This window comes from Stigmatopora argus, chromosome 13 (genome assembly GCF_051989625.1).
Source record: "Stigmatopora argus isolate UIUO_Sarg chromosome 13, RoL_Sarg_1.0, whole genome shotgun sequence".
In the NCBI taxonomy this organism is placed as follows: Eukaryota; Metazoa; Chordata; class Actinopteri; order Syngnathiformes; family Syngnathidae; genus Stigmatopora; species Stigmatopora argus.
The window spans coordinates 5,806,218-5,820,451 of NC_135399.1; the positions used below are offsets into that span (position 1 = coordinate 5,806,218).

The window sequence follows — 14,234 nt, forward strand, 5'->3', positions numbered from 1 at the left end:
TCAATGGCAGGCAATACGTTAATAAAATAACAAAAATAGAATTAATAATATAAAAATTAAAAAAAATCATAGCATTATTTCGCAAATGTCTATAATAATGCATGCTTGAAAAAATAACAGTCCTATCATAAATAAACTAACAAATATCTATAAAAATATGATTTTTTTTTCAAAGTCTAACTGTTTTTTTGTTTTCGTATAAACGCTACAACATCGCTGTACTCTGAGTTACAAATATTGTTTTAATGTTTCGCCTCCTGGGAAAAAAATAATTATAAAACTAAATAAGCTCAAGAGCAGCACCGAACATTGTTTAGGTTCCTGTTCCTAGTCAATGCGCGCATGCGCATTACGTCCAGCGGCGCACCATATTCCCTCCATCACCGCCTTTTCCGGCCTTTTTGTCCAATCATCAACAAATGCTCGACCGGAAGTTTTGAACAATTCCAAACGCGGGAAGGATTTAGCACTCTTCAGCCGAAGGACGGAAAAACCGAACAAATACAATAAAACGTCATTTATGTGCATTTTGGTAAGCTCCAAATGATTTTGCAAGTATTAAATGTTTAACTTTTTCCACCACCAAGGGTTGTTTTGATAGTTTTTCGTTTTGGTTTAAAACCAACTATGAGATTAAAATGGCTTCTCTCGCACAGGTCGGTGTTTGATTGTCGGAAAATGAAGGTTGTAACTTGTGAGATCGCCTGGCACAACAAGGAGCCAGTTTACAGTCTGGACTTTCAGCACGGTTCCGATGGATCATGTACTACTCATCGTTTGGCCACAGCTGGCGTGGACACCACCGTCAGGGTGAGTAGACGTCATTTTCTCCTTTCAAAATGTACAAGGACTGTGCGACATAACTTGAAATTACAATGTACATTATTTCAAAAATCAAATATCAAGATTCCCACGATGTCTTTTAAAGTCCGTAAATACTAATTTTATCAAATGTTATCCAATCACACTTCAAGTGTCATCTTGTGGCTATTAATTCTTTCATTTCATATTTTCCAGACATGTCTAAGAAATGTCCAATAAGTGATTAAAACTTGCTGTGAATCTTGACATTAAATTCATCTTGATGTGGTGTTATAAAGTCTGAAATGTCACTTTGAATTTGAGTCCTTACAGTAATGCCTTGAGATACGAGTTTCATGCGTTCTAGAACCGAGCTCGTATATCAATTTACTCGTATCGCAAATAATTTTTTCCCATAGAAAACAACTAAATACAAATTAATCCATTCCGACCCTCTGAAAAAACACCAAAAACAGGCTATTACAATGGAAAAACATCTTTTTATTTGTTCTAATTCACCACCTACTCACAAAGTAACAAATACCTAACTAGTGGTTATGATCGTCAATACTAAAATGTGACATTACTCAGTACAGACGGTACAAGTAGAGCTGCGGAGTGCGTGGACGAGAGAGATTTGGGGGATGGGAAGGTGCTCGTAACATAACATAAACTTTAAATTTATTAAATGAACTTAGATTACTATACACCAGTGGCCGGTCATCAGGGCCTTCAAGGCCTTCTCTGCTGGCCTAAGAAATATCTGAATCATTATATTTTGTCCATCAATACTTATTATTACAAATGGTCTGTTCGCTTCCTTTCATTGCTTTTCCCCCTGGTTGCACTGCTTCCAGATGTGTGTTTTCATATTGAAGCATTTAACCAATCACATTTCAGCCATTATTTGTTGCCAGGATCAGAAATCTGCCTCAAAGCCTTCACAATCAGTTCTGCGAGCTCTGCTGCATTAAACAAGACTGTTGCTTTTAACCAATCAGATTTCGAGTTGGCAACACCACAATGCTTTTTCGCAGGCATTGCCATTTTGCTGGCTGGGATACGTCATTGCTTTCACCAACTATGATTGGCTAGCTATAGAGAGTAGGCGGGCCAAAGCCATAGTGAGGCAGCCAGAGATCGCAAACTCCACCCACAATGGCTGCCAGGCAAAAACAAATGGATTTGGTTGCAGAGTTGCTCACAAAGCTATTTTCCAGACGGACTTTTCCAGAAAAAAATGGACATCATTAAGAAAGGGCGGTCAACTCCGAAGCTAGCAAGCCTGTTACAGCCGGGAAAAGGGTGTGTGCGGCAGTTTCAGTGCGCTAACTACAAAGAGCTACCAAACTGTATTTGGAGCAAGCTGCACAAGCAAATATATTGTTGTGTTGATTTAAAGCCATTTTCAAGACGGACTATGTCAGAAACACGACAGGACAGGCTCGACTTTCAGCATTAGCTTCGATGCCGATAGAAAAGGAGGAAAGAAAGGAGGATGGATATTGTGTACAGTTAAAAAGGATTTTTGGTGAGTAAAATATGGCTACATTCCTAAATAATATTTCAATTGTATGAGGTTATTATTGATGATTTTTTATGTGTCGCAGCTGTAGCTGCTGTAGAGGTTTTATAGCCATAAAATAGTTTTTGAGGGTTGGATTGATTCCGATAGAAGGTGCTACCCCAAAATGCACGGACCGCCACTGCTATACACACACACTTATGAATACGTTTTAATATTACGTTGCACTAAATTTAAACTTCCTTGTGCGATAACTGAGGCAAAGATGTTAATGTATTCCACCGCGGCTTTCGAGTCGGAACTTCTTGCTTCTCCATGCTTTAGAACCGAGTGTATCCCAGTTCGTTTTTTAAAATTATTGAACCAGCCACGACTTGATTTGAAAGATTTTGCTGGTATCTTTTTCAGATATTGCTTTCCTTTCAAGTCCATGTAAATTCTGCTGGCTTTTTCACAGATTATCGACTCGGTCACACTATCTCCAGTAAAAAAAAATATCGTATGCTCATATCTCAAATTTGTCTCGTATCTGAAGGCAAAAATATACTCAGAATTTTCCTCGTATGTCAAAATTCTCGTATGTTGGGTTTGACGCAGCTTTGGCGAGTGGAGATGGGCCCAGACGGAAAGGCGGCCGTGGAGTTTTTATCTAATCTGTCGAGACACACGAAGGCCGTCAACGTGGTCCGCTTCAGCCCCAGCGGAGAGCATTTAGCGTCAGGAGGAGACGGTACGTCCGGTACACAGATTTTTACCCCCGGAGATGTGACGTGTAATGTGTGTTGGGTTCAGATGCAGCAATTCTGCTTTGGAAGCTGAACGACAACAAGGAGCCCGAACAAGCGCCCGTCTTCCAGGAGGAAGAGGACGCTTGGCTCAACAAAGAGAGCTGGTCTGTCGTGAAGACCCTCAGGTATTAAACAACAGTAACATTTTTTTCTTGCTAGTACTTACCAATACAGTGGTACCTCGAGATACGAGCTTAATTCGTTCCCGGACTGAGCTCGTATGTCGATTTACTCGTAACTCAAATGAACGTTTCCCATAGAAATGAACTAAAAACAAATTAATTCGTTCCAACCCTCTGAAAAAACACCCAAAACAGGATATTGGATTGGAAAACATTTTTATTTGTTCTAATTCGCCATCTATTAACAAAGTACCGTATTTTACTGATTATTCGGCGCATCGTATTTTTAGCCGCAGTGTCAGTAACGAGTGCTATTTCTGTATTTTAAACACACAAAGCATGCACCGTTTTTTTAGACGCATATATACTATATATGGATGAACATCGAAACGCAATAGCGCTGGCTACCGGAAGCAGCCTATTTCCGGGTTCCGGTGCGCAGTGACTGCTGGGATATATAGTTCTTGCACGCTACACCCACACGCTAAAAACACGTTTTTAAAAAGGCAACGGAAGCAAAACTGAGTTCGGTTGTACTTTATTTAGACATTTTACAACTTACTCACATCATCATCACCCACAAATCCATCAAAGTCCTCATTTTCTGTGACCGAATTAAACAATTGCCCAAATGAGTCTTCCAAAACGCCGGGTCCAGCGGTTGTAGTTCTCAAGCCTCCGGGAATGACGGCAAGCTCCGAGTTAATATATATAATATATATAGTTCGCAGTCTAGCTTTGAATGCTCTGTTGACGCCAGCATCTAGCGGCAGGATTTATTTTGTAAATACAGCCGAAATGACGGCGAGCACCAAATTAGTGTGCTCGCCGTCACACTGGGTATTTGCAGAACTGGGTGTATTAAGAACTCTATATCCCAGCAGTCACTGCACAGTACTTTATCTACGGGAAAATAGTAGAGTCGGGGGCTGCTTGCCGTAGTTGTCCTATCGACTGATTTATTTTATTTTATCGTGATAACAATTTTAGTATTGGTCCATATATAAAGCGCACTGGATTATAAGGCGCCCTGTCTATTTTGGAGAACATTTTAGACTTATGTGTGCCTTATAGTCGTGAAAATACGGTAACAAATAACTAGTGGTTTAATAGTACTAAAATGTGTTTAATAGTACTAAAATTAGCCGGATTTCGTGGAGGGCAGAGAGAGAGGGACAGAGAGGGGTGTTTTGCACGGAAACACGCTCGTAACATAACATAAACAAATTTAAATGAACTTGAACCTCACACTAAACTTAATTCTAATTTTGTTTTAAATGTTTATACCTTTCTTCTCCCGGGTTTGCTCTATTTGCCCCGCCTCCAACCTGACTTTCAGATGCAACCTATCGAGGGTTGTTTGCTTTTGTATTCCCTTAAAAATATTCCGAAAATGATGCACACAAATGTCCTAGCAATAGGATAACGCACGACCACTTGCCAACGAGAAGTAGTATACAGACGCTCCCCTACTTACGAACATTCGAGTTACGTACAACGGTACATACGAACATGTCTGCAAATTGCGTTTATGTCGAAAAAATTTCGTAAGTTCGATTTTGTATTGCGCGCCTTTTTCCAAGTAGTGCTTCCTTCCACCGCTAATACGGACGCCTGGCGCTGTGAGAGCTCAGCTCACCTAGCATCCACCTTCCTCTGCCCAGTTCGTTGCAATGCGGAAGTGCGTGAACGTATCTCCAGTGCGCAAAGAACCTTTTTCATTTGTATCATTAAATATCTCGTGCATCCATTATTGAATATGGTTGGTGAAAAGCGAAAGGCTTCTATTGAGGGAGGTGCAAGGAAGAGGCAAGCCATTTCATTTGAAATGAGTGGCAATAATAACGAAGCTTGATGCGCGTCAGAAAGTGGTGAACGTTGCACGTGAATACAACTTGAATCGTTCGACCGTCAGTACCATTTATAAACAAAGATCGAGCAGCAGGACCCAAATATTGAACGTTGCACCAAGTTTGCAAATCAATTGAATGAGGCCATGCAGTGCTACCGCATCATTTATGATAAAAAAAAGAAAACTGCAATCGTCATTTGATAGCTTCTTTCGGCCAGTTTCTAGTAAATCTCTCTCTCTCTAATGTATGTATACAGTACTGTATGTATTCTCTCCATTTTATTAAATGTTTTTTTTTAGTACAAACCAGTGTGTGTTACTTATACAAGGCTTAAACATACAAATGCACTTATATAAACCTTCAATATACTTATATAGGCCTTAAACATAAATTATAATACAAAATATAGCACTGAGCAACTTACAAACAAATTCAACTTATGAACAATCGCCGGAACCTAACTCTAACTCGTTCGTAAGTAGGGGAGTGTCTGTATACGCCATTCGGACTGACTAACGGGGAAAAAAACACTGAAAAAAATGCAATGCTCCTTCCAGTGCTCGTAGAGATATTACACGAGGGAGTTGCGACCAGAAAGACAGTGCCCATGATGTTCATATGAGCAGCCTCTCGTGTCTGCTGTATGCTTGTATATCAAAATTTGTCTCGTATCTCAAGATAAATATTTGCCCGAAATTTTACTCGTATCTCAAATTGCTCGTATGTCGAGGTACCACTGTATTGAATTGAATGCTTTTATTCTCATTATAGAAGTATAATGAGATTCTAAGCTTTCACCTCGCCGTGCACAAATAACAACAACAAACAGACAAATAAATAATACATAAGAAATAAATAAGTAGTCCAAGTGAGGTCAGCAGAGCGCAGCGGCCTTGTTCCATCTGAAGTCCAGGGTGAGTTCCATGGTTTTGGAGACGTTCCGCACCAAGTTGTTGAGAGCGCACCACTCGCTGAGACTCGACAACAAACAAACAAACACACAGATAATCAATATATAGTAATGATGAATAAATACTCAACAAATATTAATAGATAAATAAGTGGTAAACATAATAACTACGTAGTATAAGTAGTAGTAATAAGTCTTGATTAGGTCTAAGGTTCAGCACTCAAGTTGAGTACGTTGACTCTGCACTGAGGATATCAAGTTTTTTATTGTTTTGATGATAAATATCGTCAAATCGTAAAGGGCAAGCATGGTGAAAACGCAGGACATTCAACTGTTTGTGCGTCACATTTTTAGGGGCCACATTGAGGATGTGTACGATCTATCCTGGACCCGCGATGGAAACTACATGGTGTCTGGTTCTGTCGACAACACCGCTATCATGTGGGACATCAACAAAGGTTTGCAGATCAGTACAATATCCCATGAAATGAGCATTTTTCATTTCACTTTCTATCTCCAGGACAGAAACTGTGCATCCTTAATGACCACAAGAGCTACGTGCAGGGTGTGACCTGGGATCCACTTGGTCAATACGTCGCCACTCTCAGTTGTGACAGGTGCTCAGAACGTCTAAGGCAGTGTTTCCCAACCTTTTTTGAGCTGCGGGACACTTTTTGCATTGAAAAAACATCAAGGGACACCACCATCTGAAGATCTTTTCATTTAAAACTGTAGCCTATATTAATAATAATCATTCTCGTCAAAGTTTTATCAGCAGGGATCACAAAATTATTCCAAAATCACATTTTTCACACTCGCCTAATGTCACCAAAAGTTGATGTCTGCGGACCTTGAACAACTTCCGGTTTGAGTGATGGAAAAATAAGTAAAGTAATGTTTTTAATCGCATAATTTTATGACTTTTCTCCAAATATTATACAATGGTACCTCGACATATGATCTTAATCCATTCCGGGACTGAGATCGTATGTCGAGCTTTTCGTAACTCGAGCGAACGTTTCCCATTGAAATGAATTAAAAACTAATTAATTTGTTCCAACCCCTACACGGAGGCGGGAAGTTCAGGGGGAATTTATCCACAACGCACTCGTAAATGAACAAACAAATTTAAATTAACTTGGATTAATATATACAGACACTCAAACATACGTTTAATGTATCTTTACACAAAACTGAATTCTAATTTTGTTTTAATCTTTTTTTACCTTCGTTCTGGGCGGGTTAGCTGTTTGCCACGCCTCCACCCTCATGTTCGCTATCGATGGGCTGTTTGCTGTTGTATTCCCTTCAAAATATTCCGAAAATGATGCACACAGATGTCCTCACAATAGGATAACACACGACCACTTGCCAACGAGAAGTAGTCTTGAATTAGCGATCGCTCCGCCAACGGGAGCTAACATGCTAAGGGGGGGGAAAGAGGAAATGCAACCTCCTACCCACGTATTGATTGTGGGTAATGAAGTTTTATTATGAGAAAGGGTGCCATTGGCAATTGGTGTTGTGGGCACGAGTATACTTCATTACCCAGAAAGCCCTCTTTTTGCCCGCGCATGCGCGTTGTGCGTTTCCTGGTCCATGTGTAGGCGAAAGAAACCGTTCAGTGCTCGTAGATATCTGTTATACACGAAAGAGATGCGGCAAAAAAGACAGTGCGCTACAATGATAACCAGCCTCTCATGTCATGTCCACCTGGTTTGGTCGCATCTCGAAATTTTGATCGTATCGCTGGCGAATTATTCCATCGAAATTTTCGTCGTACCACGAGCTGATCGTAGGTCGAGGTACCACTGTACTTAAATCTACTAATATTACGCAAAAAAATACTTTACAACTTTACGTCGCCAAAAGTTGATCCCCTAGAAACCAAACAACTTCCGGTTCATGTTAGAGAAAAATAAGCAACAAAATGACTGTTTCACAATTGGAGTCTTGTAGTAGTATAATCTATAATTTAAAGTTCATCATATTTTGATTTTAACCTCGTAATAGTTCAATTTTAATGCCGTTACATTCATATTATTTTCTCTCTCTGAATATTACATTGTATGACTTCCCGTGGCACACCTGACCATTGCTCACAGGAATTTTTTTGCTACTTTCCAGAGTTATGCGTGTTTATAGCACTAACTCCAAGAAGAAAGCCTTCTGCGTCAGCAAAATAAGCACAGTCTCACCTGTGGACGGGGAGGTTAGTACACATGGAGCATTAGAATAGTGTCGTGTAGAGTTTAAATATCCCTTATCTGTCCAGGTCAAGCAGCACCGCATGTTCCACGACGACAGCATGAGGTCTTTCTTTCGACGTCTTTCTTTTACACCAGATGGCTCCTACCTACTTGCTCCAGGTACATGAGTACCTTTTCTTAAAATAAACTCCTTAATTAGAGGGATCGGAGTTGTTAACTGAAAAATTCTTACCGTCACAGCCGGGTGTGTGGAGGTTGGAGAAACAACCACTAATACGACGTACATCTTCTCTCGGAAGAGCCTTAAGAGGTAACTTTTGGCAATGTGGTATTTCACATTTTGAGTGTTTTTTCCACTGGCTAAAGGCCAGAAGCAGTAATGGTCGTGTTCTCTTTCTTTTTTTTTTTCTTCCTCTTAAATAACTGTTATGTCCGACTCAATTCGTGAACCTCTTTTTTTAGTTAATTGATATATTGTGGACTAGCCTTTAGGTTACACTTTAGCTGGTAAAGGCCATACGTGCTTTTCATGTCACAGTTTCAGCTTGTAATAGCTAATTAGAAGGGTTTTTCCCCCCACCCTTTACGGGGCAAGTGACTATTTTCGAAAATTAAAAGCGTTAACTTAACCTCAAAAACCTGGATCCACATACGTGATCAAGTAGTTCACGGTGTGGCTTACAAATGTGGATGTCAGGCCTCGATTATTATAATACACTCTTTTTTTATTATTATTCACTATTAATTTTATATATAATTTTATGACTATATAAAATGTTAACTGAATGAATTGCTCTTGACAACAGCATTGATTGATTACTGTAATTTCTGCAATATAGAGGGCCCCATACGCACAGGCCAACTGATTAAAAGAAAAAAAATCCATTTATATGCCGCATCTGAAAATTAGAAGCATTTGTCCATGGCCTAATTTGGAATACGGTACATAGAGAAATGGTACACAGTAATATTTGATCGATCAAAAAATATATTAACCAAGTTACAGTATTTTCTTTTCAAAGCTTGTTTGTCTCTACAAAAAAAAGGAAATAAATAGCTTCGTTACAAGAGAACAGAAAAAAAAATACCAGCTCATTCCGAAAAGTATAGTATTTCAAATGAATGAACACAGAGAAATACACTGGTAATGGATGAACACTTTGGCTCTTCCAGTGAACATGAATGGGACATCTAGCGAGCGCAGTCAATGAATACCCTACAAAAGGTTAATGTTGTCTTTTAGGCCAATCGCCCACTTGCCATGTCCATCTAAGGCCACGCTAGCTGTACGCTGTTGTCCAGTTTACTTTGAGCTGAGAACCAAGAAGGCAGAAGGTAAGAGCGCGTCCTAGAATTCACTTCAATTTGTAATTCACCGTTTTTTTTGTTTTTGGTTAAAATGCTTTTCCTTTTCTATTTGCAGATGGTTCCACCCAGCCCTTTCCCAATTTATTTCAGCTACCATATCGAATGGTATTTGCAGTGGCCTCTGAAGACTCCATTTTCTTGTACGACACGCAGCAGGCGCTTCCGTTTGGCCTGGTCTCCAACATTCACTATCACACTCTTAGTGACCTCACATGGTAATTTAATTGTAACCTTTCCTAAGAAATGTGTGAAAAGGCGCATTTTTGCCATAACTTCTGCAATATAAAACGCATGTGAAAATCTGTGAATATCCAGGCCATGTCAACTACAGTGGTACTTCGAGATACGAGCTTAATTCGTTCCGGGACTGAGCTCGTATGTCGGTTTAGTCAAAACTCAAATGAACGTTTTCCATAGAAATGAACTAAAAACAAATTAATTCATTACAACCCACTGAAAAAAACATTTTGATGTGCTCTAATTTGCCATCTACTAACAAAGTAACAAATAACTAGTGGTTTAATAGTACTATAATGTGTTTAATAGTACTACAATTAGACTGATTTCGCGGAGGGGAGAGAGATGGATGGAGGGGGTTACTTTTTGCACGGCAACGCGCTCGTAACATAACAAACTAATTTAAATGAACTTGGATTACGATGCAGACACTCAAAAATAAATTTAATCTAACCTTGCACTAAAGTTAGTTCTAATTTTGTTTGACATTTTGATACCTTTCTTCTGGCGGGTTGGCTCTATTTGCGAGGGTTGTTTGCTTTTGTATTCCTTTCAAAATATTCTGAAAATTATGCACACAAATGTCCTCACAATAGGATAACGCACGGCCACTTGCCAACGAGAAGTAGTATATACGTCATTCGCATAGACTAACGGGAAAAAACCACTGAAAAAATGCAACGCTCCACCCAGTGCTCGTAGAGACATTATACGAGGGAGTTGCGACCAGAGAGACATTACACGAGGGGGTTGCAGGGAGAGAGACAGTGCCCATGATGTTCTTATGAGCAGCCTGTCGCGTCCGCTGTCTGCTCGTATATCAAAATTTGTCTCGTATCTCAAGATAAATATTAGCAAAAAAAAATTACTCGTATCTCAAATTGCTCGTATGTCGGGCCACTCGTATGTCGAGGTACCAATGTATTCTGTTTTGGCTGTATTTTGTTGCGAGCAAGTATCATGCATTTCGCTGTTACATCATCTCCAAAGTACTCCTGTGAGGAGCTGCTTTGCAAAGCATGCACTTGACAATTTATTTACATCCACTTTTTGGGCACGCTTCCCAGCCAATACCAGTTGAATGTTCAACACGCTCAAAATAATTCACCTGACGCAGGAACCCTTCCAAATTAGCCTCCAACTGTTGTGTCAATGACTCAAGTTTAAAAACTAACACCTTTTCATTTAATAGAGCAGAAGCAATTAACTTTTAAAATTTCAAATTTATTTAGTCTTTTTTTTAATCAGATTTATGTGTCAATTTATATGTCAATTTTTTTTTAAATCAAGCCAATCCAGGCTATTATTTTGATTTTGGTAAAAACGTACAGTTCTGTCAAAAATTGAACAAAATCACCATTCTTTTCAATGGCCAATTTGAATCTTTTTTTGTAGTCTTAAAAAATCAGTTAAAGCATTTTCTCTGTCGTGCTTGGTTTTAGCAGTTTTTTTCTCTTTTAAAAATTTTCACAGGTTTTTGTGTTTTTCGCTGTGGAACCATCAACACGAATATCTATCAAAGCTGAAGTAGATTCAGAGATGTTTGATATTTGTCTGGATTGGGCTATTCTTGGAGCAGCACAGCAGGCGAAGAGTTATTTGCATGTGCTGGCAGAGTGATTCTGCAAGCCACGAAACAAACCTCAAAATAATCCTGAGCATCCTGTAGACTAATTCAAAATACAGACATGACTGAGGGTAATTATCGTGCCGCCCCTCGCAAAACTGTTTGTATGCAGTCTTTGTTTCTAAAAGATAATGTCAAATGACCATCTGCACCAAATTCGGCATTTCGGAAGCCAACACCATGTCCCTGAAATACATTTGACGCAACAAATATGGATCCGTTGACCCAATCATTATTTGTTTCTATATTTTTGAACAGCGTGTCAATTTTCATTGGTTTCAATATAGAGTCACTTCAAGTTGAATCGCCAAAATACAACGTTAGATGTCCAAAATGGCAGCAGATTCCCATTTGGTTGACCTGATGATGAAAGCCTCAAAACAGTCAAATTGATTGGTTCCAGAACTTTTTTCATACTTTACATTTTTTTGTAAATAGAACGTACTTAATATGTAAATTATGAAATTCTTTCCAGGCTCCGAAAAAAACTACCAACAAAACTGACTAAATCCCACTTTTGTATTAAAGCTGTGACAAACAGACAAAAAAACGAAAGAAAATGATAAGAAAAGTATTTATTAATGTATTAAAATGAATAACAACCATGCAAAAACGTGTTCTATTCCTGCAGTAGTACAGTAAGGAGTATGCTAACGGTAGCACATAAACATACATCTAAACAGCTTCAAATTATGAATTCAAAACAACTTAAGCATTAAATAGAACTCCAATGTACTAAATGTTCCTCCATCTCGTCGTTCAGTACCGAGAGGCCGCTTTTAATCCTTCCTTCTGCTTCAATATCGTAGCGATGCTTGTATGGCCTGCATTGCCTTGCAATATCAGTCAACCGCACGCCACTTTCTTATCTTCTGTTTTTTGATGAATGACAGAGCCCGCTTATTCATTTCACTCGCACCAATCTTAAATAAAGAGCTATGTGACAACAAACGTTGGTAAAAGGAAATTTGTTGTTGTTGTTGTGAGGGACTACAAGTGGAAGTAAAGCAGGCCGCAATGTTACCGGGACTGTTTCAAAATAAAATAACGGATGCAGCAAATGCATTTACGTTTTGGGGGATTTCGTGACTTAGATCTTGTTTTCGTATGTTGAGACGGTCATTTGCATATCAAATGGTTTCGGAAAAACTGACATTTTTTTCTCACTGAAAACGTCAATTACTTCCCTTTTACTCAGGTCTGGCGATGCATCTTTCCTGGCAGTCTCCTCCACCGATGGCTACTGCTCTTTTCTCTCATTCTCTCCCACCGAGTTGGGAACACCGCTGAAGGAGCCTCCTGCTCTGGAAGTATTCACCCCTAGCAGTGTTGCTGACAAAAAGACTAAAAAGACACCCGCACCAAGCCGCACCTCGTCTCCCGTTTCTGGGCCGCCCACGCCGTCCTCGATCAGGACCCCAGAGCAGAAGAACAAGGTCAAATCTCAGCCTCGAAAGATCACCCTCAACACGCTGGAGTCTTGGGGGAAGCCTAACGCTCCAAAAAGCCCACCTGCGTCCCCCGCACAGGCGCTGACACCCGGGAGCACTGGTGCACCCGTCACTCCTCAACCCCATCTCACCCCGAATACTCCCACTGCACCCATGGTCCTCAAGCGCACCAACTTTCCTACTACCCCGAAAAGTGCGGTGGCGTCAAAAGGACCCGCTCCAAGGTAGTGTTAACTTGTTAACTGCCATTAGGGTAGTCACAATTACCGTCATTTTCAGAATATAACAGGTTTTGGAAAACTCTTCCACAAAGGGCCGTTGTGGGTGTTGGTTTTCATTCCAATCCATCTGGAGGACACCTTTTCACCAATCACATGTCCTACAAGTGCAATCAGTGGATTGGAATCAGGTGCTTCTAGTTTGCACAGAAACCTCTTTGGTTAAACACTTTGTGCTGGATCGGTTGGAACAAAGACCAGGACCCACTATGGCTCTTGTTTGTACACTCCTGGACTATAAGCTTAACACAACAGTGGTGTACTTAATATTAATATATAATAATACAATTATAATATATATCCTTAGAATGCTTCAACATACAGATTTTTCAGGGAACGATAAGCTCAGATATGTAAATTATTGTTCCAAGATACGATAATTTGTCCAACTTACAAAACATCAGAAGGCATATAATAATAATAATAATCGGACATAGGCTTTGTCATCATCATTGACTCGACAAAAGCCTAATTATCATCATACCCAGAAACTGCGTATGACGAAATTGGTATAATTATAACAAGGAAATGCTGCAACATTTCCCAGAGTTAACTTTCCACAACCATCATGCAAGCCTACTGGTTATACGGTCTTCCCTCGATTATCACGGATTCACTTCTTTGCGATTTTTTTTTTCCTGCTTTTAATTATTATAATTTTTTTTAAGTTCATAAAAATGTGAAAATCCACGCTGAAACTCACAAGCGGAAGCCACTCCCCTGTCTTTTGCTACTAGGACTCAGCACTGAAGAAAAAAAAGTAGTTATAATTGGGCTGATCCTACGATTTTTCGATTATCGCGGCCAGTTCTGGTCTACATTTACTGCGATACTCGAGGGATTACTACTCCTCCTTTCAGCAACACCCACACTAGAAAGCCTACTTCACAACTCATTAGAGCAATTGCATTTTTGAACCGGGGGGTTTTGGTTTGTTTTTGTTTGGTTAGGTGTTATGACATCATTTTTCTGGCCATTTTCTTGTATTTTCGCAGATTTTTGCATGCATACAAGCATCACTTGCATGCATTTTTCATACAAATTTTGTATACTTTTATCATTTT

General features: G+C 39.6%; 1 protein-coding gene across 1 annotated transcript in view; it reads left to right on the forward strand.

Annotated features, from left to right (window-relative positions):
* Window positions 1-397: 397 nt before the first annotated feature.
* chaf1b (chromatin assembly factor 1, subunit B) overlaps window positions 398-14,234 on the forward strand; it is a 16,260-nt gene continuing 2,423 nt past the window's right edge. Inside the window, exons 1-12 of the mRNA XM_077616679.1 lie at window positions 398-532; window positions 657-810; window positions 2,924-3,056; window positions 3,119-3,239; window positions 6,354-6,457; window positions 6,520-6,616; window positions 8,127-8,211; window positions 8,275-8,368; window positions 8,450-8,519; window positions 9,453-9,544; window positions 9,633-9,792; window positions 12,640-13,116. Coding sequence (XP_077472805.1) covers window positions 679-810; window positions 2,924-3,056; window positions 3,119-3,239; window positions 6,354-6,457; window positions 6,520-6,616; window positions 8,127-8,211; window positions 8,275-8,368; window positions 8,450-8,519; window positions 9,453-9,544; window positions 9,633-9,792; window positions 12,640-13,116 — 1,565 coding nt within the window. The 5' untranslated portion in view covers window positions 398-532; window positions 657-678. The remainder of the gene's footprint in view (window positions 533-656; window positions 811-2,923; window positions 3,057-3,118; window positions 3,240-6,353; window positions 6,458-6,519; window positions 6,617-8,126; window positions 8,212-8,274; window positions 8,369-8,449; window positions 8,520-9,452; window positions 9,545-9,632; window positions 9,793-12,639; window positions 13,117-14,234) is intronic.